At 30.4% G+C, this 26,225-nt stretch overlaps 1 protein-coding gene across 1 annotated transcript in view; it reads left to right on the top strand.

Annotated features, from left to right (window-relative positions):
- LOC108562923 (potassium channel subfamily K member 18) overlaps positions 1-25,179 on the top strand; it is a 32,418-nt gene extending 7,239 nt beyond the window's left edge. Inside the window, exons 2-8 of the mRNA XM_017921429.1 lie at positions 8,888-9,143; positions 11,730-11,944; positions 13,982-14,076; positions 23,425-23,681; positions 23,947-24,071; positions 24,145-24,376; positions 25,031-25,179. Coding sequence (XP_017776918.1) covers positions 9,018-9,143; positions 11,730-11,944; positions 13,982-14,076; positions 23,425-23,681; positions 23,947-24,071; positions 24,145-24,376; positions 25,031-25,099 — 1,119 coding nt within the window. The 5' untranslated portion in view covers positions 8,888-9,017 and the 3' untranslated portion in view covers positions 25,100-25,179. The remainder of the gene's footprint in view (positions 1-8,887; positions 9,144-11,729; positions 11,945-13,981; positions 14,077-23,424; positions 23,682-23,946; positions 24,072-24,144; positions 24,377-25,030) is intronic.
- Positions 25,180-26,225: the final 1,046 nt, after the last annotated feature.

Raw genomic sequence — 26,225 nt, 5'->3', positions numbered from 1 at the left:
GTATTAAAAGGATTGCGTTGAAATTTTGTAAAAAAAAAGTTAATTAATTAATTGGAGTGTCATAAAAGAAGTGTTACCATTTTGTTTAATCGCCATTTATTTTCTGTTGAGGTTATGTAAACTTTTATATGAAAAACATATAGTTTGAATTATACAATTTACTTAATCATTAATAAAGTGGAGATATTAGCTGCAATATCCATAAAAATTGTTAATTATTAGAAATATTTACTGGCCAATCCATCATTTTTCTAATATATATACTGAAACAACAATTGTTATTTAAATTTGCAGGTATTAACATGATTGGGTTGAAATTTTATATAAAATTTTGTAAAAAAATAAATTAGTTAATTTGTGTGTCATAAAAGAAGTGTTACCATTTTGTTAAATCGCCATTTATTTTCTGTTGAGGTTATGTAAACTTTTATATAGAAATCATATAGTTCGAATTGTACAATTTAGTTAATCATAAATAAAGTAGAGATATTAGCTGCAATATTCATAAAATTTGTTAATTATTTAAAATTTTTACCTGGCGCATCCACTGGTTTTTGTAGCAAATAATAATATTGTATTTGCAGGTATAAATATGTTGATACAATTGTGGACAAAAAAGGGATGGAGGGTTGCAAATATGGTTTTCTTATTTGTAGGTCGTGAAATGGGGTTTTCGAATTGCGGCCTGATTTATTAGGGTTAAGTGGCGTCGCGGTCAGATCGCAAACTTTAATGATGTGCTTATGTAACGGGCCGAAATTAAAATCGAATCCGAATATTGATTGCTGCAGGGAAGTGAAGAGAATCCATCCTCTCAGGACATGGGACATTGCTACAACCATCACCACCGTCTACCCCACTTTTCCAACCCCAGTCAGAGCCGACTGGATTACGTTCAAAGTAGCTTGTCGGCTACTTTGAAAGTCCATTTACAAATCCCAATTCTCTATACTTCTCTCTCTCTCTCTTATCCGTATTTCCCGCTCTCATATTCTCTTATTTCCGTCATCTCTTTGTTGAGAAATATACGTATTAATTCAACATCAAAAATAATAAAAATATGACAAGAAGTAAAGAAAAAAAAATTGAATATTTTTCACCTGATGTTCGATTTTACAGGATCAATTATTCAGGTGTTAATGGAGCGAACCAATAGCAAATCATTGCTGCATGCATTGGTTCGTGTATATGTTCACGTTTTTGAAATAATGACGATTTAATGAGTTTCGCCAGTTTAATGGCTTCCATGAATAGATTAGGGACCGAGCCGAAATTTATGCCACGATAACGCCCGGTTACGTAACGAAGATTTTCGAGCTGTAAACTTTAATAACGTCAATACAGGGAGAGTCGCGTCGACTCCTTTAATGTCTCAATGCATTTACATAATAATTCGGAGTGAGAGATTCGCAGATTTCGCGTAATCGAATTTCGCGAATGCTGAAAAACGAAGCCTCGCATTATAAATTTGTCTCCATTTGTTGTTTAGACTTTTCTCAGTTCATCGAAAATAACGAGATTCATTATTTAACGTTCGTTAAAATGCATTTTTTTTACTTAGTTTGTTTCCTCCATTTGTATTCAGTCTATTCAATTCGATCATTCAGGAAATTAGTTTTCTACTATATTAATGGAATATACACAGCTTTAGCTTTAAAAGCATACACTGAAGTATAAAACACAATATTGAATTAAATCTTGATTATAAATACAAATATAACCATTGTAAATATTTCAAGACAAATTGAAAAAAAAACGATATGAACTGGATTTTTCTTTAAGTTTCAATTATAACTAGACTTTAATTTCCTGTAATTAAAAACCATAAATTTGTTTGTGTTTTCATAAAAAATAGTATAAGCTTCGTTGATATTATTGTTTCATAATGATCTTATTATAATACATAGATACTAAAAAGTTCTTCTATATGCAGAGAAGAAGTCCTCATTATATAAGAATATTATTTTATATGTCATAAGTTATAGCAATAATATTTAAATAAACGGTAAAGATAAGTTACAAATAATTTCATAGAAAACTGGCTCATTTTTGTTATATAAGAAGATTAAAGAGTTTTAATTTTCTTACTAATTTTTCTAGCTTATTTGAAATTTGTTCATTTATGAATTTCAATTATTTTCTTGAATTATTTTTTTTTTTTTAGTTAAAATAAAATAAGATTTTGAATTATTAATAAATTGTAAAATCAAGTAGTAATTTATTGGAATATTTTGAAATTTATGAATTTATAATATTTTGTATAAAAAATATATAAATTCGTGCTGTCTATTAAATATTTTGTATCTTTTATGAATCAATAATTGAAACTTCTATAAAACGACGTTTCTCAACGTATGGGATTGGTTACATTTGTAATTGGTCACGAAATGACAGCTGTCACCTTGTGTCAAAGCGAGAAACTTTTGATATACTCTCATATACCAAATGAATCGCAGTAAAAAAATAAGTTGGGTCACAAAATGACAGCTGTCATCATATGTCAATGCAATGAACTGGTGAAATATTCTTAGCAATTGGGTTGCAGGACAACTGCAAGCAAATAAGTTGGGTAGCAAAATGACAGCTGTCACCATATGTCAAAGCAAAGAGGTGAAATACACTTAGTAATTCAGTCGTAGTACAACTACAAACAAATACGTTGGGGAGCAAAATGACAGCTGTCACCTTGTGTCAAAGCAAGAAACTTATGATAGACTCTTAACAAAAAGGTCGCAGTAAACAAATAAGTTGGGTCTCAAAATAACAGCTGTCATCGTATGTCAAAGCAATGAACTGGTGAAATACTCTTAGCAAATGGGACGCATGATAACTGCAAACAAAAAAGTTGAGTCGCAAAATGATAGCTGTCACCATGTGTCAAAGCAAAGAGGTGAAATACTCTTAGCAATTGAATCGCAGTACAACTGCAAACAAATACGTTGGGGCGCAAAATGACAGCTGTCACCTTGTGTCAAAGCGAGAAACTTATGATATACTCTTAGCAAATGGGTTGCAGTAAACAAATATGTTGTGTCACAAAAAGACAGCTGTCATCTTGTGTCAAAACGAGAAATTAAACAAAAGATTGAGGATCGAAGTTATAGAACATAGAGTTGAATTTCTTGGATATTGATATTTCAGATATTTCATAAATTGTGCTAATATTTTTGTTTTATTTTTTTTAGATGAATGTAGTCCATAGAAGTTATTGTAATACAAATCTTATATTTAATATAAGCTGTATTGTGTGTTGCTTATGTCACTGGGATATTCGTAATTAAAGTTTTTAATCTACGTTTAGGTGGATTAGGGCGTACTAAATTTGTAAACACGTATATCTAGCAAGTATCTCGCTATTCCAGAAGTCAGCGAGTGAAGTGAGTTAGACTTAGAGAGAGAGAGACCCAAAGACCGGATATTAATTAATTAACTCGGATCTAATTACAAAATGTCTTATCGTTGCAGAGCAGGTGTTGGTGGCGCTTAACTCAGTCGCTCCCTTTTGTCCTCCGAGACACTTTAAAGAGAAGAAACAACCTACAAAACACGCATTAAACTATAGTCTCTCCGTTCCCATTTCCTAATCCATTTACATTTTTAATTAAGTATAAGTCCAGTAAAATGCATGCAGCAGCAACCTTTGACAGTCTCGAAACTCTCCAAAGAAAATATACAAAGACGTTACGTCCTTTGATTATAATTTTATTTTTTTTTACACATTTCACCGACTTCTCTTCACGGATAACTTTATGAATTCCCTTCAAACACTTACACTTAAATAATAATCAAGAGAGCGTTATTAAACAGTACTGTTGTTCTTGCTACAAAGTCCATTAAAATGAAGACGGAAAACGTCTTGTTTTCAGAAGAAAGAAATAACTTATATAATAATTTATAGCGATGAGAAGCGTAGTAGAAGCTTAATGTTAGCAAATACGAATAATCAAACTTTGCGAAAGTTTGGTTTTCTTGTGGTGTAGTTCGGGTTCTCAGAAATTGCATAGTTTACTTATCCATTAACGCCACGAGACAACGAAAATATTAGCTCGACCGTTTTGTTAACAGAGCTTCAACTAATTGTTGTTGTTCCTGTTCGTCTCTATAATTCCCGTTTCGGATGGAAAATTGTTGCGTGTTTGCCAAGTTTTCCCCAAAAACGTTTTCCATTTGGTTCTCGGAGCTGCCGGAAAACGGTATACTGGGGGATCCAGGCGACCTCGCTTTGGCGCCAAACCAATTTTCCGATTAGATTATCAATCTTCTCGGACGCATTAGTATTGTTTACGAGCCTAAAATTGTACGAAAATGTATTTTCGGAGGTTTGGTTTACCACGGGATATCCTGTTCTCTCTCACTCATACACACAAATATAGTTATATATAATTTTATAAGTACGAAAATTCTCTGCCGATTAATGGTGCTGAAAATATTTCTTGAAACTAAATCAGAAATCACGTAGTTTTATTAAAGAAATTTCGCCTAGTCTTGCATCATTTTGTCTTATAAAAACTAAGTTGAAGTAATGGCTTACTTTCAGTTTTTAAGTATAAAATTATCAAAGTTTCCTTGTCTTTATTTCCAACTTGAATTTGATCTCTCCGTATTAATTTCCTATCGAAATGAAGTACAAATATTTTACTTTGATATTGATATTACTTTTCCTTAAAGTTATCTTTTGTATCAGAACGGCAAAAGTTATAATGAGGACATAATTTAAAAAAATCATGTTGGGTAGCGAAATGACAGCTGTCACCTTGTGTCAAAGCGAGTGACTTATGATATACTCTTATCAAATGGATCGTAGTAAAAAAATAAGTTGGGTCGCAAAATGACAGCTGTCATCATATGTCAAAGCAATGAACTGGTGAAATACTCTTAGCAATTGGGTCGCAGGAGAACTGCAAACAAATAAGTTGGGTCTCAAAATGACAGCTGTCATCATATGTCAAAGCAAAGAGGTGAAATACTCTTAGCAATTGAGTCGCAGTACAACTGCAAATACTTTAGGTTGCGAAATGACAGCTGTCACTTTGTGTCAAAGCGAGAAACTTATGATATACTCTTAGCAAATGGATCGCAGTAAAAAATAAGTTGGGTCACAAAATGACAGCTGTCTGAACTGGTGAAATACTCTTAGCAATTGGGTTGTAAGACAACTGCAAACATATAAGTTGGGTGGCAAAATGACAGCTGTCACCATATGTCAAAGCAAAGAGGTGAAATACTTTTGGCAATTGAATCGCAGTACAACTGCAAACAAATACATTGGTGCGTAAAATGACAGCTGTCACCTTGTGTCAAAGCGAGAAACTTATGATATACTCTTAGCAAATGGGTTGCAGTAAACAAGTATGTTGTGTCACAAAAAGACAGCTGTCATCTTATGTCAAAACGAGAAACTAAACAAAAGATTGAGGATCGAAGCTATAGAAAATAGAGTTGGAAAATAGAAAATAGATTTTTATATTGATATTACTTTTCATTAAAGTTATCTTTTGTATGAGAACAGCAAAAGTTATAATGAGGACATAATTTAAAAAAATCAAAATAAAACCTATGCAAATTGCGCAACTTAAATTCGGAATGTTGAAGTTGACTTAACATATAATGAAAGAAAAAACAACTTTTGTTTTGTAAAACCGAAAGTTATGAAAACTATTGTTTTTGAATACAAATATCGTGTGTATTTACACAAATTGCAATTATGAATGAATATTTCAGTTTGGAAACTTGAAGTTAATTTGTTATAATTAACAGTTATATTTATATAGCTTATTATAGTTATAGTTATATTTAACAGTTATAAACAAAATTTGAATAAAAACAAATTCAAAAAACAAATAAAACGAATGCAAATATCAAATGTATTTGCGCAAGTTTTTGAATTAGAATTAAGCTGTGCAACTTAAATGAATGTTTCGTGTGCGGAATGTGCGTGTTACATTTAAGTTGCGGATGGAACTAATCCCAAGATATTTGTGCAAAGCCGCTACCCGAAAAGTTAATATTAATAAAGACCCGCCACCATACGTATACACATAGCTTCTCTTCTCTTCTCTTCTCCTCTATACACACATAATATTTATTTTTTTTTGCGCAAACTTTAATTAAACCGACATAAATATTGTCGTAAGACTGCGAGAAAGAGAGAGAGATGAGGCTCTAATCATTTTCTGTATACGGGATTTCAGCTATTTATTTTCGCCATCCCCCGTTTCAGTTTCATCTTCAACGAAAAACCGAGGGCGGCAGAGAAACCAATTAGCCTGACTCGACTCCCTTCGAAATATCATCGCAATGCATTTCAATCTCTCCGCATTTCGCTAATACACATTGTAAGTTTGACTTACTTAAAACCGTAATTAATATAGAATTTTTATTTAGTTTAACCGGTTTTTTTTGAACTAAAGTTCCGGAATTATGCACGGAGGGAAGAAAAAAAAAGGGACGAATTTCAATTTTCTGCTTCATACATGTTTAAAACGTGCACGCATATCTTCGTCCTGTGCATTATATATATATTTTTTAATACATTTTTCCTGCGTTTTCTGCTCAAATATTAACGCGTTATTAAAATTCACAAAGATATTTTTTTTTCATTAATTTCCTCACATGTAATCATTTTTTTTATTTGTTGTGTACCCTTATCATCATGTTTTTGCCCCTTTTAACCAAAGGCTTTTCGTTTTGCTCGGATTATATATTTTTTTGTTGTTGTTGTTGATGTTGAAATGTTGAAATTATTGATGTTGCATAAAGCCATAAATCGTGTTCGTATTAAAATAAAATCATCATCTGCGGGCCTTGATTTACGTGTGACGAGAACGAATGCACGCAATACGGGAATTACGCAAAACCGGAACTACAGCGTTTAACTGGAACTGCCGTTTAATGAAACGAGATAATAACGGGCTTACATAAATCGTTGATGAAATTCTTCGAATTTACGCTCGAATACCGCGAGTTTCGGATTCTCCGCCAACAAAGAGCCGACGTCGATTACATACTTGTCATACGCATTCGTAATATACTCGTTCTTCTTCAGGACAAATATTTATTTTAGAAAATTCTTTAACAAAATGAAAGAAGTTTTTGGAATAAGTTTTGTTAATGAAAGGATTATAACATTATAATAATGATTAATTAAAATTTGAATATAAAAAAACTAAATGTTATATATAGTAAAGAGGACTAATCGCAATTTTCATTATTTCGTATATTAGATCAATTATCTTGTAAATTTCTTAAGTTTTCTTCTTAATATTCTTGGAAAAAATGAACAAAAATTAATCTTATTAAGTGTTTCAATGGTTTTCATTATTCTTAGATTAGATTTTTGAAATGTATTAATACACTTTTGTTGAGATAAGTTTTTGAGTAAACTTTTTAAGTTTTATTTTCTAAATTCTTTTAATTTTATTATTTTAAAATGTTAAATTTAACAAAAGATGACAAATCGAGTTATTTTGCAAACAAAAGACAAACGATTTTGAATTAACGTTTCTATTGTTTTCATCCATTTATAGATTTTCAAAATATATTAATATATTTTGGAATGAGATTTTCAAATCTCTTCATATTTGTTATTAATTTTATAATTTTTATAATAAAACGAAATGCTTTAGAATTTCATTTTGAACAAAACGGACTAATCGAGTTATTTAGCAAACATAAAGATGCAGTGATTTTCCAATACGATTTTCAATGGTTCCCATACAGTTTCCAATTAGATTTTTGTTATTTCTTAATAGATTTTGGTTTGAAAACGATTCTTTGTAATTCTCGTAATTTTTATTCTATTATTATAACAAATGATATATAAAACAATAAAAATATAACCAATAACAAGTTTTGCAAACAAAAGACAAACGATTTTGAATTATGGTTTCAATTATTTTCATCAATTCATAGATTAATATATTTTTGTTTTGAAAAGTTTTTGAGTAAATTTCTAAAGTTTTCTTGTACTTTTTTTTTGTAATTTTATTATTAGAAAATATCTATAAATAGATTTATGAAATAAAGTAATAGAAAAACAACCATTAATAATATTAAGTCTTCATGAATTTCAATGTTTAAGTTAAATTTAGCAATAAGTTATATCTTAAACTAATGAGAAGCAATAATTTTGGAATGAGATTTTCAAATTTCTTATTAATTTTATAATTTGTATAATAGTTATTAAGCAAACATAAAGATGCAGTGATTTTTCAATGGTTTCCATACAGTTTTCAATTAGATTTTTGTTATTTTTTAATAGATTTTGGTTTGAAAAAGATTCTTTGTAATTCTCGTATTTTTTATTCTATTATTTCATATATATATAAAACAATAAAAAGATAACCAATAATAACATAAAATCTTAATTGTTTTTGGAACCTGTATGATAAAAGAAAATTATTTGGAATATTTTATTTAACATAAAAGACAAATATTGATTATAGAATGTGATTTTCAATAGTTTTCATTCATTTTTAGATTAGATTTTCAATATTTTATAATATTCTGAGTAAATCTCTTAACTTTACTTCATCAAATTCTTCTAATAATTTCTGTGTTTTTATTTATAATTACTTAAATGTTGAAATCAAAATACATATTTTGTAATATTTATTTAAATAAATATAATATTTCATGATAATGTCTGAAATTTTTCATTACTCAATTTTCTTAAATTAAAAAAATAATTAATTTTACAATATAAAATATCCAATATTTGTATATTTAGTTTTCGTCTTTGTTTTCATTCTCATTTCAATTTCATAACATTTAATTGTGTCTTAATCTCGGTATTGTTAATGAAACTTATCTTGTATGAAATTAGTTTAGTTCGGTTATGTTCTGGTGTAATGTTGTAACTTGATGTGTGTTTCTGTGTGTTCTTTAGGTGACAAAAATGAAGAAGGCGATAAGGAGGTACCGTTACAAGTTCGACAAGAGGGTAACGGAGCCCCAGAGGTCTGCAATGTCCTAGAGACGGGTGGTGGACGGGTGAAGGGCGGAAGGATTCGGCGGCGATGGAGCGGCAGCGGTCCCTGCGGAGGCGGCGGCGCGCCGAGCGGCCCCTCGCGCAGAAGATCAAGGACTGCATCCGCAACTTCATCGCATTCATGTTCAGCAATGTCGGAATCATTGGACTTGTGGTGAGCCAATTTGCATTAATCATAAACATGCATACGTACAGGCAGCTGCAATTCTGCTGTTGCTGTTGCGACTACTTGCGCAACGAGAATAGAAGAGGAGGACTGCAGAACTACCGAAGACGGTTCATATTTAATGCGACATGCATCTGCATTCCATTTGCACTTTGCACCGGAGATAAGATACTCACGCCGCTCCGACTCCCAACAGGATATCCGAACTGTATGATTAAAATTATCCAAGAACGCATTCCTCATGACTTTACACTCCAGCGAATGTAATCGTCTTCATACTACAATATCCATCCCTTAATAACATCATCATCATCGAGACGGGAAACTTGCGTAACATTTCCAATTTCAAAATATCTCTTATTATCGAGAGTTCTTCATTACAATTATGAAAACTGTAAACATATTAAATTAATCTAAACACGCAACTGATTATTAATTTATTTCATTTCTGACAGTTTAATGAGATAGAAATGTAGTTACTTTTGTTTTGTTTAATCCATATTATACGTGACAGATGACTCGTAACGTCACGCATGTCAGTACTATTGATTATCATAAATTTACAGAATATACAGATTTCCTCTTATACAGTAACCACACTATACCATTTGTTATCATAATTTTAATAAATCCATAGTGTTTCTTCTAATGCTGCAACCATACAATGCGTGATATAATACACGCCAAGTCATGTCACGTTCATCAACTATTTGAATTTGATCTTATGTTGCAACCATACTATGCGTTTTAAGACACATGTCACGTCACGAGTAAAAAGTACCATTTATTATCATAATTTCAGTAAATCTATACAGTTTATTCTAATACTGTAACCATACTATACGTGATATAACACACGCCAAGTCGCGTCACGTGTATCAACTATTTGCTATAATAAATGTAGTGATCTATGGAATTTGATCATATGTTGCAACCACACTATGCGTTTTAAGAGACATGTCACGTCACGAGTAACAAGTACCATTTATTATCATAATTTCATTAAATCTATAGAGTTTATTCTAATACTGTACGTGATATGATACACGCCAAGTCGCGTCACGTGCATCAACTATTTGCTATAATAAATGTAGTGATCTATGGAATTTGATCATATGTTGCAATCACACTATGCGTTTTACGAGACATGTCACGTCATGAGTAACAACTACCATTTATTATCATAATTTCAGTAAATATATAGAGTTTATTCTAATACTTTAACCATATTATGCGTGATATGATACACGTCTAAGGCACATCACGTCACACATAGCATAAAGTTAGTATATATACACATATAAGTTTGAATAATAGTTGGTAAGAATGACGTAAAATGTGTATCTTTGTGTCAATTCGAAATGTGAAAGAAGTGAATAAATATAATGACAAAAAATGTGTAATAAACGTATTTAGAATTTTAAATTACTTCTGTTAGGGTACATAAATTAAAATAAATTTGTTAAGAAGGAAAAAGGAAATAACTTAAAGATTATTCTAATGTAAGAAAAAGCTTTCAAAGTTAAAGTTATGTCTGTTTGAATAAAATATTGTAATTTTACACTTTGAACAAATTTTGTAGAACATATTATAAACGTTCTGAAAACAGTTATTTTCATCAATACAATGTAAAAGAATTCAATTAGTTTTACAAAGGAAATAATTACAAGCTTTTCAACTTAAGAAAATTATATATGAAAATACAGTCACAACTATAAAATACACAAATACTAAATTGTGTACTAAAATATTTAGAGGATCGTTCAAAAAATTATATAACATACGCTGGGAAAAGCGTAAAACCCTTCAACTTTCTTTCTTTTTTCAGCGAAGTGTTGGAACAGAATAAAATAAAAAAAGAAATATATATATATATTAAATCTTGAAACTTACGCCTTTTAAGTGTTTCCTCATAAACAAAGTTCGATAGTTTAAGGGCCCCAGTTTTTAGGGCCGAAGTTTCGCTCACTGTTTAATGCGTCTTCTGGAAGCACCGCCGTTTCCTGTTTTACCGATTGCGCGTTTATTTTCTTCGCATTACTAACGCTATATTCTTGCACATAAAGAGAAAACATTTGAAAACTGCAAGCAATGAATGCGATTGGTCATCATCAGCTTAATCAAGTTAGATTTTTAATTTCATTTGAAAATTTTATTAAATTATAAAAGAAAATGTCTTAATCATATTAAAAATAGATATTGTTGCAAAAATGACGTGACTTAACGTGACATGACGTGATTTGTGAGATGCGAACATAATAACGATTGCTTAATTCATAATTATATGTATTTAAGAATTGCAGTGAATTGACGATAAAAAGTATTTCCATACTTGTCAAGTATTTGCGAAATGTGCCTAATTCCTATGACAATCATAGCTTAATTCACAAGTACTTAGACTTTTCCAAGTACTTGATAAATACGGATTATAGCTTTTCAAGTATAATAGTTAACTATACAAGTATATGGACTTCTCTTGGTACTTGTAAACTACAAGGCATGAAAGTATTTAGTAATAATTAGATGAAATAAATTGTTCTTAAAGTATTGTTTTTTTCTTTATTTTTTTTTAAGGTTGGTTATGCTATAGCTGGTGCCTTTATATTCATGGAGATCGAGGGTAGCGCTGAGAAACCGCACACCACGAACATAGCGAAAAACCGTGAACAGACGGCCGCGAGTTTCTGGAATCTGACGTACACCACGAACGTGCTAGACAAGGAGACGTGGATGAGGAACGTGTCGCAAATCCTTCTGGATTACCAGAGTTTCGCAGTGGATGCTATAAGGTAAAGAGGAAATGAAAAGGGGTGAAGGAAGGAAGGAAATGAAGGGATGAAGGGCGGGATCGAGCGAGTGAGTGAGTTAGTTTTACTCGCTGCAGGCAATTAAATCAAGAATCCAACAAAACATTGTGCACAGTTTTACCGCACGAATTACCAAAATAACGCGGCGCATCCACCGCAATCGATGCACGTATTTTATTAAAACTTGTTACATGATGATTCTATTTACAATCCATTAAAATGTTGATAAATTCCATTAATATCCATAGTTTTATGTAATAGTTACTTATAAATACAATTCGATAATTCCACAAATTTTATCGACGGATTGCAATAACATTCAGATACATTTTCAATTAAAATTTAGGCCACAATTTCAAGTAACAATCAAGCAAAACTAATTATATTTCAGATTTAAGAAATATTGTTATTTATGGTTATTTGGTGAAATATGGTTTTAGCAAATTATTTTAAATAATAATTATCAATTTGCGAAATTTAGAAATTGATATTGTATTTATGATGTTTGTATATTTCGGATGAATTCGAGCTGTATATATGCAAATGAAAGGTAATCGTTTACAACATGTGAAAATTTGGAATATTTCGCAAAATTTGACAGTTTTATGTAATAATTACAGGATGAATGTGAAATGCGTTTTACAATTTCACAAATATATTTAACTCAAAAGTATCAATAACTGAAATATTTGAAACAATAACATTTCTGATTTATCAAATATTATTGTTTGTGGATATTAAATGTACTTTATATTGAAAGATTTATATTTGTAAATTAAAATTGTAAAATATAATGTAAAATTAAATCAAATTATTCAAAAACTAATAACATTTTAATTATTTCCCAAAGTTTCATTGATATTTTTATATAATAATTAATTAAAAATGCAAAAAAAAAATAGAACAAAAAATATAATTTTTTCATAAAAGTAATATTTTTTCAATTAAATTCATGCATTACCAGTGAATTTATTGGAAAAATCTTCACCATTTCGAAGAGTAAATATACAAATCAAAGCTAATCTCTTGGGGATTTATAAAGGTTTATTGTCTTTCCGTATAAATAAAAACATATAAAACAAAATAAGTTTGTTTTTCCATTGTTTTGAAAATTACTAAAACCACTGTAACTTGTGAACTAAACTTCAGATTGTTATGAAAATTTGACAGACGTCGTCTGAAGGTTGGTGCTTCCTAAAAATCATATGGATTTGTCGATAGAGGCGCCATCTGTATGTCATACTGCGAACTTATTGAGTTATATAAACCAATTATAGAAATATCAATTTCAAACTTTAGGGCATGAAATATTACTAGGGCATGTAATTAATTTTAATAATAAGAAAAATTATATATATTTGTAATTTTGTGCCAATTTCTGGTCAAAATTATATAATTATTAAATAAAAGCAAATAAAAATGTCTATTTTTTAAGATATTTTATGAAAATTTCAAATAGTGAAATAATTAATGTTATGAGTAAAGTAGATTGAGAGATAATTGACAATTAAACTGTGTTTAATACAAGTATTATACAAACCTGTGTATTTGATAAATGTTATGGGATGAATAGTTTCTTGCATGTAACGTTTAGTGTGTCGTGGCTTTTAACTGAAGATTAATTACTTGTATTATTACTTGTGAAACAACACATATTAGTCGTGTAAACTATGCACATCACACACATTAATATTGGACATGAAAAATTAGATTTAAAACAATGGTGGATGCACCGGGTAATTGCATTTGTTTACATTTTTTTTTGTCTAATTTACATCTATATTAGAAAGGAACGCGGAAATACTGAAATATCATGCGAAAGACCGCACAATTTACATATATTGTTGGCTTCTTTCACTAGCGGTTTAAAAGCTGTACACTCTCGAAAAGAGGTACATAAAGTTGATGAACTTTATGCGCTCGCTCCAGTTTCCATCCTTTCAAGGTAGATCTAACCGAGAGTTGTTTGCGAAGTCGCGATAATCTTCTACATTTTTCTTTTCTCGTTTACTTTTGCAGGGATGGATACGACGGAACGGACGACACGGATTATTCCAAGCAGTGGAGCTTTTCCGGTGCATTCCTCTATTCCCTCACGGTTATCACCACCATCGGTAAGGAAAATAAAATGAAAGGAAATTCAGGCATCGCGGAAACTGTCTTCATCAGTTAGATGATAAATTTTGATTAATCGCGCTCGGATTATTGGGATTTTGTTTAAGGTTTTAATGCTAAAAGTGATAAATTGGATGCAGAATTGCCCTATAGCCATTGACACCGGCTTCGGTGGCCATAGATCACCAGATACAAAAGCTGCATGGGGTGGTGGAAAACTCACACCCGCAAAACCTAAACAATACTCTCCAAATACGTATGGGGTGAGAAAAATCCATTTCCGGCGAGAAATCCAACCGGAGATTTTTCCCCAGAATGACTTAATAATTCCGGCATTGCGCATATTTCCCCCGGAATCAATTTCCCGCCGGATTCTTCATTACCAACATCCGTAATACAGCTACACAATTGATGAAATTTTTCAGTTGTGGAATTATAAATAATCACTCATTTTCATATCTGGAACTATAACACATATTCATTTGATTTCTTTCTAATCCAAAGCTATCAAATGAAATAGTTAAATAGTTAAAAACTTAAGTTTATTCAGAACAAAATATAAATTACAAAACATCAATATTTTACACAACAATTTTCCTTCTTCTTAAAGTCGTTTTATTACAATAAATACATAATTTCTTTAATTTTAGTATTTTTTTTTGTCAATACTTTTCCAATTATGAAACGAACTTCAAGATTTAGAAGGCTTCATTTTCCAGTTGTTTAAAATTTTATAGAAAATTTGCAAAATTGTTTGTTAAAAAATTGTAAAAAATGATTTTTTTTGATAATAAGATAAGTAGATTTCTCATTATTAAATAGTTAAAATCTTAAGTTTATTCTCAACAAAATATAAATTAAAAAACATCAATACTTCAAACAAGAATGTTCGTTCTTCTTAAAGTAGTTTTATTATAATAATGACAAAATTTCTTTAATTTTTGTTTATTTTTTTTAATACTTTTCCAATTATCAAATGCATTATGAAACGCACTTTAAGATTGAGAAAGCTTTATTGTCTAGTTGTTTAAAATGTTGTAGAAAATTTGCAAAAATATTTGTTAAAAAATTGTAAAAAATGATATTTCTTGGAAAATCTTCATCACATTTCTCATTATTAAATAGTTAAAAACTTAAGTTTGTACACAAAAAATTATACATTACAAAACATCAATATTTTAAAAGAAACAAGAGTTTTGCTTCTATTTAAAGTTGATTTATTAACTACAATTCATTAAATTACAAAAAATTGTTTGTATATAAAATTATTAACAAAATGAAATTGAAAATTAAAGGAAATAAATAAATAAAATGTTTCGGATTTTGGAAAATGCAAAATAATTATAATTAATAATTGGTAATTAATATTTCATAATGCAATTTTACAGATATTTAATTTAAAACTTGTTTTAATAATTATAATATATGAATTAATGAATTCGTGCGCGCGATTTATCAAATTGTTTCGATAATTTTCATATTTCCGCATCACATATTTTTTGTTCGCAATCGTTTTCACAGTTAATGAAAATATTAAATATTTATACTTGAAATAAATGGAAATAATTTGCTTATGTAATAAATATGTTATGTACGAATTGCTATGGTGATTCATGTCTTAGGTTGACAGTTGCTGGAAAGTGCACGATCGCAATTTCCCTTTGTCACGTGATTGAGTAAAGTGTACTTTGCTGCAGGTGGCATTAATCAAATCTTAAAGGTAGATTCAACGGTTTCAGACGTTCGAATTTGAGAAGCTAGTTTCCTGTAGATTTACAGAGAAATTCATGCTGTAATAATAAATATTAATAAATACGCTGAAATTATGGCCAACTATTTATTTATAATCTTAATAATATCCTAATTAGTTTTATTGATAAACTTAATAATATTTCTTTGTAGTTCAAGATCAACAAAAAAGTAAAATTCCTTCATTATTTTCTATTAATTATTACTTTTCTTATATAACAAAATGCAATTTTTTTCGTATTCAACAATAAATATAAAGTGAAGATTAATCTGCTCTTTCGGAAGGAATGAACATAATGAATGGTTGATGTTAGAAAAGGTATAATGCTGATAAAGGCAAGGTTTTTTTTGTGTGCCCTTTTATTCGCTGTTGCGTAACGACTTTTTTTTTGTTATCTTTTCTTTGAGATTTAATGAGTTGTGCATGTAGATCGTTCATTATTTTAAAAATAATAAAATTTGATGGAATAAGGCAATAAAACACAATATTTTTGGATTAATAGAAATATTTCATTTAAATTCTGTACAAGTTATATATTTATATTATTGAAATAATTAATGTTAACAAAGAAATATAATATAAGTACTACACATGGGTCAAAATGACCCGTGTACAAATTTTTAAAAAATCGAAGAAATTAATAATTTTTACAACAAACACAGACTTATACTTATTATTTAATGAAGTTAACATAATTTAAAACTTATTTTATGAATTTGTAAATCAATACAGATCATGTGCTTAGATCATAAAGCAATAAAAAAGTTTATTAGAATATTTCAAAAGTACAGAAAAAAAAACAAACAAAATGAGAAAACGTTATCAAATTTTTAGAAATTTGAAAAAAATAAATCTAAATTCTATATATCATGTGTTTAATTGATTGATTTAACAATAAAAATGTGTATTAAAATGCATCAAGAAAATGAAAATTTTGTTAAAAGTAAATGAAAATATATGAAATTTCGAATTTTTTAAATCAATACAAACAATTTGTGTGGAAATGGAACGGTTAGGAAAGGTGTATAAAGACGTACATAAAATAGGTCGACCTGTTACTAAAATAGATCACACAGGAAGCAAACAAATATGAGCCGCAGAACTAGGTAATTAAAGTTCGAGGAACATTATTTGAAAATCGAGGAAAGACATACAAAAGTAGTGCAATAAAATTTGGTAAATCGTTTAATGTTATTTACAATAAACATATGTTCTTTTTTTTGGTCTTTTATACTAAATAATTCTGTTTATTTCACGTGTTTAGAATTTTCATTTATTGTTAATATTTAGTTATATTATTTTATTATGTAATGAGTTGCTAAACTTTTTTTTTGCTACGCGACATAACATATTTAGGTTGTCCAATTACAACATATAATTTTTGACGTTTGACGTAAGGTGACAGCTGTCATTTAGACACAAAATATATGTATGATATTTAAATTATATAAAATTAAATGAACTAATGATGTCACAAAACTAATACATGTAAAATATAGTAAACATACAATTTTATGTAATATTTGAAATAAAATGAATATATGAAGTATAATAATAATAATAAATGTATGCGAGGGAATTCTGAAGAAGGACAACGCGTTACGTAAATGCAAAATATAATCGCATTATTTTAAGTGCACTTCGTTTTTCAGGGACGCCTTCATTGCCTCGGACGTGAGCTCTTTCATTACTCTTTATTGTGCGTTTCCCCAATTAGTAGCATCTCTGTGGAAAAAAGTCTCCTCTCACTCTCTCTCCCTTTATGGAGAGAGTGAAAAAAAGAAAACGAAGAAGCGAACGAAGACCTCCAGTCTGCTCCATTCCTTCGAGGATTACCAAGAGTTTGTTTTAAAAATACGATAAATCTGCGTACGGAAATTGGGCAACTTTCGTCCATCACTCAAAAAACCGAAATAAATCTGAATGCTCACTGCTTACAAGATGAAAATAAAGTTAAAAAATCGTTGAGCAAATAAAAGAAAGAAAATCTAGTTTCGTCTACTTTTTGTTGTAACATTATCTTTGGTTCATTAGTTGATGTGACTACATCTTTAGTAATATTCCATTGCTTAAATTTGTTAATTTCAAACTAGAAAAGTTATGAGTATTTTTCTAAAAATTACATTTTTCTGGATTAAAAAACAAAATAGTTTAGTTATTACTTTAAGAATATCTTTTATAGTTTGGCTTCTATATGATCTGTTTTTCTTCTTTGTATAGACACTTCTTCTTTGTGCGGTTTTGTAATATTTGATTAGTACGGTTTTAAACAATCCGGGTAATGTACTTCGTTTATTTGATTTATACTTTAGAATCAGCGTTATTCAACCGTTTTACTACGTGACCCAACATATTTAGGCTGCAGTTGCCCTGCAAATATTAAATTTGACATATGACGTTTCTAACATAGCATTTGACATTTGACGTAAGGTGACAGCTGTCATTATATAATCCATTGAAAATTTAATGCCTCCCAATTTTAGGTCATGTTCCATAGGTAGAGAACTGCTGCTGTAGACATAATCCTTTGACCTATTTTGATAAATATCCCTTTTTTTGTTAAATTTATCTCATATTTTAATGTATTCAGACTCAAAATTTAGATGCAAATATTGAATTTGACACATGACGTTTCTAACATAGCATTTTAGATTTGACGTAAGGTGACAGCTGTCATTATATGACCTATTGAAAATTTAATGTCACCCAATTTTGGGTCATGATCCATAGGTTGAGAACCGCTGCTGTAGACATAATCCTTTGACCTATTGTGATAAATATTATTTTTTTTTTGTTAAATACATCTCATATTTTAATGTATTAAGACTCAAAATTGATTTTAGTTTGAAAATTTCTTAAGATTTTTGTTGATACTCAAATTGGCAGATTCAGATTTATTTTTTAGCTACAATTTCTCTCAATCAAGTACATTTTTGAAATATATAATACATACATATAATACCATATATATATATGACGAACTATTTGATGTCGTAATAACTGCACATAATAAATCTCGCCATAAACAAACATTAGCTATAGTTAAAATAAAAAAAAACAACAACTGATAATTTATACGTCTGCTCTTACACTCGGCCTTCATTTTCTTTCAGGATAAATCAGAATTTCGCTGATGCATGCCATTATTTTTTTTTTCTCTCCATACATTTATAAAATTATTCCTTTTTTTTTTCTGTTGGTTTCGTCTGGCTGAAATTTTGTATCGTCGCCATATGATGATCATTAATAGTGATTAATTGTGTTTGAGGGGGGTTCTCTACGTGCGTCCCCCTCTTTTCGCCTTGTTTGTCTCCCCGTAATTTATGGATTTTGTAGTTGGGGCAACGAATTATTACGCAAACACGAAGAAGAGTGTGCATGCACGAGAGAAAGAGAAATACCCCACTTTTCAGACGTAATTAATTTGCAAAGCAATTCATTCTTCCTATGTGCATTTACGTAACTCTTTTATTTATAAATTTTGCTCTATATAAATATATTTTTTTCTTCTCTCTCTCTCAACTTTTGTAAAGCAAACATTTCATTATTATTTTTTCTGTGCTTTAACGTGCATATTAGGCCGCACTACATGTTATTCATACAAGTAATTCGGACCATTAATTTGCAGCAGCTCCGCTTTTATAAATATTTTGGTTGGGGATTTACAGGATTCGTCCTCCCCCCTTTTAGCGCGGAGCGGACAAAAGGCTCCGCAGTTTACTTTCATCGTTGACATACAGTGTAATTAATTTCAGTTGTTTTTCTTCTGTTCTTTTATTTTTTTGATGGATGGACAATCTTTTTTCTTTCTTTCTTTCTTCTCTATTCTTCGAAGGACACGTTTTAGACTGAGCTTAATTTCAACGAGACAGAGCAAGTCAGACGATCGCTAATTAAGCTTCAACAACTTTTTTTTCTCCTCATACTTTTGCCGCTATGGAAAGTAAATCGCTGACCTTCTGATGCCATTAAAAGCTTTGCGAACATAATCCGCTTTCCTTACAGAAACTGAAAAAACTTAGCGGAATTAATTTTCTATATATTGCAGATTAATGTCTCCACAAAAATCTCTTAAATTAATATTTTTGCTTCAATTTTAACTTGCAATAACTACGGATAAATCAAATTATATAATAAACATATATTGATGAAATTTTCATATTTTACTGATTTTCTCGGAAACTATAATAGATTTAATTAATCCAAAAGATGCATATGAAAGTTGGATGTTTCGGAAATGTAGCGAGTATTCACAAATTGTTGTGGTTACATGCATTTGGCTGTAATTTGAGTTCAAAGTCGAAAGATTAAAGCTAACCCTCAAAAAGGTAGTATTTTCATATTTTAGTGATTTTCTTGGAAACTATAATAGATTGAATGGATCCAAAAGATGCATATGAAAGCTGAATGATTCAGAAATAAAAGCTTTGCAAAAATAATCCGCTTTCCTTACAGAAACTGAAAAACCTTAGCGGAATTAATTTTCTATATATTGCAGATTAATGTCTCCACAAAAATCTCTTAAATTAATATTTTTCCTTCAATTTTAACTTCCAATAACTACGGATAAATCAAATTATATAATAAACATATATTGATGAAATTTCAAAAACGTATTTGCTAATGACGGGTCAATTTGACCTCTACAATAAAATAACTTCATCACGTCGCGACTGCTTTACTCCTACTGAAAACTGCACAATTAAATTACAATAAAATGCGAATGGGTCACTCTGACCCATCCATAATACTTAAGGGTTAAGAAGATTGAAGTGATTCATTGATATCTTAATATCAACAACTTCATCCTTCATTGAACTTAAGAGGATAATACAATATTAATCTTAATGCTTATAATTAATACCACCCAAAAGTCTCATGAGAACGTCTTGTAAATGGGATCGATGTAGCAGCAAAGGTGGAGTGCTGCAGCATCGAAGCTAATGATCTTATATTGCTTCTCCTCCTCAGAACAGATTCTCAACAAAAAAGTTCCTCTCGCAGAAACGAGAACATCGAAATGCAAATTATACTTTTATTAGAGACTAATTTAAAAGGGACCACCGCATTCATTCGCCGCGCGATGATGAAGGAAAAAGAAGACACGTCTCTATCCGAGATGAATGGAATAGTGTATAAATGAGAATAGAGGAGAGAACGTAATTGCACGAATTCACTTGACTCGGTCGAGGAAATGCAGACGTAAAATTGTTTAATTAACCGCCGCAGTCGTTTTTAATTAACTTAAAGGGGGAACCGCGATTATGTGTTTCGAATATACCCATTCTCTGAATTCATCATTTCGCCTCGAAAAATTTGAGCAAGAATCCCGTAATCCCCCATTTTATAAACGCTTCGCTAAAATCGAATTGAATTATTTCTGTTGGATAAAAAAAATGTTATTTTCTCGCACACTGAAAAAAAAAAATAAAACTTTCCATCAGGAAATTCAACTTTTAGGCTTAAGTTTCAATTGGATTTACGTTCCATTAGTTTCTCACCGGCAGCGAGTCTCTATATCATCGATTTCACGTCGACTCTCGCAATCATATAATCATTTTTTTGTTCATGTAACTTCAACGGAAAAAGCATATTTAATGCACTTCATTCCTAACGCTTGCATAAAAATTTGAGATAATTTTAATCCGGGTTTATTTGATTAAAAAATCGGATTAATTTTAAACTACTTTTCCGCATTATTAAATTATCCTTAACGCTATAAATTCCGGGACGTTATTTGTTAGGTTTTCCCAACACTTTTATCCCTTTTTATCATTTTTTTTTGGTCGACATAATATTATGATCTGCGAATGGGAGGACAGATTTATGGTTTAAAGATCAACCTTTCTCGTGTGCCAAGAAGACAATACGGTTCACGGCTCGGGAGAATGTTGAGAGGGGACGCGCGCGCTCATCCACAAATTTATTAGTTTGCCATTCATTTCGCCGCAACAGATTTTCGTGAAAACCGTGAGATCATCCAGTTTTCGTACATTTTTATTGGATCGTATGAAAGGAATCGTATAATTCTCAGCCGCAGACATTGAGAAAACTTCGTTCCACGTGCATATATCTACTTTGTATTCATCGAATATAATAAAGTCGCGATTTGTTATATTATTGTATAAGAACTAAATCAAAATTTAAATTTCTTTATGTAAATGCTTCTTAAAATCTTTGAAGAAACACGCATAAAATTAATAAAAACAATAGTTAATATTACAAAGACGCATGAAAAATTTAAATAATAAAAATAATTTCGGGATCTTCGTGAAATAAGTAAAAATTAATGTAGAGTATTCACCACATTGTTGTGATTTCCTGCATTTGGCTGTAATTAGAGTTCAAAATCGAATAATTAAAGCTAACGCTCAAAAAGGTAGTATTTTCATATTTTTGTGATTTTCTCGGAAACTATAATAGGTTTAATGAATCCAAAAGATGCATATCAAAGCTGAATAATTCAGGAATGTAGCGAGTATTCACAAATTGTTGTGGTTTCCTGCATTTGGTTGTAATTCAAGTTTAAAGTCGAAAGATTAAAGCTAACACTCAAAAATTTAGTATTTTCATATTTTAGTGATTTTCTCGGAAACTATAATAGATTGAATTAATCCAAAAGATGCATATGAAAGCTGAATAATTCAGAAATGTAGCGAGTATTCACAAATTGTTGTGGTTTCCTGCATTTGGCTGTAATTCGAGTTCAAATCGAAAAATTAAAGCTAACGCTCAAATGGTAGTATTTTCATATTTTTGTGATTTTCTCGAAAACTGTAATAGATTGAATCAATCCGAAAGATGCATATGAAAGCTGAATGATTCGGGAATGTATCGAGTATTCAGAAATTGTTGTGGTTTCCTGCATTTGGTTGTAATTCAAGTTTAAAGTCGAAAGATTAAAGCTAACACTCAAAAATTTAGTATTTTCATATTTTAGTGATTTTCTCGGAAACTATAAGAGATTGAATTAATCCAAAAGATGTATATGAAAGTTGGATGTTTTGGAAATGTAGCAAGTATTCACAAATTATTGTGGTATCCGGAATTTGGCTGTAATTTGAGTTCAAATTGAATAATTAAAGCTAACGCTCAAAAAGATAGTATTTTCATATTTTAGTGATTTTCTCGGAAACTATAATAGATTTAATTAATCCAAAAAATGTATATGAAAGTTGGATGTTTCGGAAATGTAGCGAGTATTAAAATTGTTGTGGTTTCCTGCATTTGGCTGTAATTCGAGTTCAAAGTCGAAAGATTAAAGATAACGCTCAAAAAGGTAATATTTTCATATTTTTGTGATTTTCTCGGAAACTATAATAGATTGAATGAATCCAAAAGATGAATATGAAAGTTGAATGATTCTGGAATGTATCAAGTATTCACAAATTGTTGTGGTTTCCTGCATTTGGCGTTCAAGGTCTAAAAAAATATCTCTCAAAAAAGCAGTGTTTTCAGATTTGGCTTTAATTCACGTTCAGAGTTGAAAAAATGAAAAATGTCGTTCGAAACAGCAGTGTTTTCACATGTTTGATGACGTTGATAGGAACACTGTTTGACGTTTGTACTAATGCTTATGTCATTCATTATGTTTTAGGTTATGGGAATATAGTTCCGAGGACGGCGTGGGGTAAAGTGGCTACGATAGTATACGCGATCATCGGGATGCCGCTCTTCCTCTTGTACCTGTCCAATATAGGTGACATAATGGCGAGATCCTTCAAATGGATCTACGCAACTTGTTACCTGTGCAAGGGATGTCCGGGCGTGAGCAGAAGGAGAGCTGAGCGACGAAGGCGGCGCGCCGAAGAGATCGAGATGGAGTACGGCCTTGGAGGTGTCCCGGATTGGCAGGTCAGCAGAGAACTATCAATAACGTAACCTAGAAACCCTAATAATAAAGAAGAAAAAAAAAACGAAAAATCAATTTGTTTTGTTTTTCGCGAAATGGAAATGCGACTAAATGGACGCTTTCGGCCGTGCGATTTTGCTGGATTAAAGGCTAAATTGGCTTTGTTCTCGGGGCGTTGCATTATCCAATATTATTAGGTTACAGCGCTGTAAATAGATAAAAGCGATTCGAGTGCTAAAGTCAAAAGTCCTTTAATTGTTGTTGCAGCTTTCCGATGAGCATCCGGTTTCCGATGGTAGCGATGATGATGCGGTCACGGATATTTCGGAGGAGTCCTTCGATGCTCAGACCATCACAGTTCCGGTTACCATATGTTTGACGATGATGGTCGGGTAAATATCAATGTTGAATGGTGATTATTCCAAGGGTTTTAGTTAACTTTTCTTTGGGTTTTTGTTTCAAAAGGTACATCGTTGGTGGTGCGATGCTCTTTGCCAAATATGAAAGCTGGGATTTGCTGAACGGCTCCTACTTCTGTTTCATTTCCCTCAGCACCATCGGCTTCGGTGATTTAGTTCCTGGCGACAAGATTTACTCCTCCGGCGAAGGATTCGACATCGAGCTCAGCTTCATATTTTGCTCCATGTACCTTATGCTAGGAATGGCCTTAATCGCTATGTGTTTCAATCTCATGCAGGTAAAGTTATAAATCTTCCAATCCTTTCAATATTTATAAACGCCTAACAATTTCAGAGTATTCTAACACATTTTTTTAACTCAAGTGCCAATTTCATCACTAATTTTCATTTATAATCAAAAAAAAATTGTTCTAATATTGTTTTGTGTATAAAAATTTCTTAATATTTACAAAGGAAACTTCAGATATTTGTCAGGAAAATCTCAGAAAGAAATGCAAATTGTAATGAACAGAAACTTTTTATTGTGTATTCAATTTCAAACTCATTCTCATTTTGTTTTTCTATTGTTTTCTTCTTGTTTTATTTTTTTATTTTTTTTCATTCTTCGATTTTCTCTCAATTGATGTGCGAAGCTTTAATTATAATGCCGTGGAGCTAAATGAAAAGCCCGCATATAATTCCCAGTGCCTCTTTGAATAATAATAATACAAGCCCGATGAGAAAGCAGTTCAGAAGTTAATTAATCCTCATCCTTTTTTTTATACTATTTTCAAAATATCCTCCATCGCACGAATCTCGCACAAAGGCGAAAACCAATCCAAAAGTTCATTGTTCAAATCGCTTGTTTTTAATTAAATCTAATTTAAATTATAAATTAGTAAATAAATCTGTGATTTTTATCTACAGTTGTAATTCGTGTTTCATTGTTTCAGGAGGAAGTTATACATAAATTCCGAACAACGGTGAGCACGTTGAAATACATTTGTCGCTGCAACAGATGACGACGGGATCAATCAATCAATCGATGAAGATTACTAAATAAAAGTTACGCAATTTGAATGATGAAAGAGTAGAAAAAAAAGTTAAGACATTGTTGAGTAGTTGTTGTTGTTTTTAAATTAAATTAAGAATGAAATGGGTGTAGATTTGTATTCGCATTGAAGAAGGGAAAACTTATGGTCCAAGTGAAAACTGCCTTTCAGGTGATGTTCAGGGGATGTTCCAAACCCGAATCACCTTTATTTATTTTTTTTTTTTTTGTAAATAAGATTTAGTACATTTAGTAATTTATAATAAGATATAAATGTGGGATGTGTTGTTAATTATACTGGTTTTTTTTTGTTCTTTGTTTATTTATTTTTGTTCCTGTTCGAATCGTATTTTGTATTTCCTTATTTTCTATATTATACATAAATATTTCGAGAATAAAAGAGAGTTGTTATTATTAATAATTTTTCTATTATTTAGTGAATTTCCTTTCTATAAATACTTGTTTCCTAAATTGATATATTGGGACAAAATGTTAAATTTTGTCTTATTATTAAATAGAAATAACAATAAATCATACAGAATACCTCGAATAATCCGTGTTATGGTACAATTTGAAACCGTACTAATCAAGTCAATATTTCGACATTTACTTGTTTCCTAAGTAACTTATTGATATATTAGGACAAAATGTTAAATTTTGTCTTAAAATTAAAATAACAAATAAATGATACAGAAATACCTCGCATAGTCCGGGTAATCAGTTCCGCACTATTTGAAACCGTACTAATCAAGTCAATATTTCGACATTTACTAAGTAACTTATTGATATGTTAGGACAAAATGTTAAATTTTATCTGAAAATCTAAATAAAAAATAAATCATACAGAAATACCTCGCATAGTCCGGGTAATTAGTACCACACTATTTGAAACCGTACTAATCAAGTCAATAATTCGACATTTAGTTATTTCCTAAGTAACTTATTGATATATTAGGACAAAATGTTAAATTTTGTCTTAAAATCGAAATAAGAAATAAATCATACAGAAATACCTCGCATAGTCCGGGTAATTAGTGACACTATTTGAAACCGTACTAATCAAGTCAATATTTCGACATTTAGTTATTTCCTAAGTA

The sequence above is a fragment of the Nicrophorus vespilloides genome, unplaced genomic scaffold, assembly GCF_001412225.1.
Source record: "Nicrophorus vespilloides isolate i.1.1-1 unplaced genomic scaffold, Nicve_v1.0, whole genome shotgun sequence".
Classification (NCBI taxonomy): domain Eukaryota; kingdom Metazoa; phylum Arthropoda; class Insecta; order Coleoptera; family Silphidae; genus Nicrophorus; species Nicrophorus vespilloides.
Note: the sequence above shows the minus strand (reverse complement) of the source record. Positions and strands in the feature narration are given on the sequence as shown.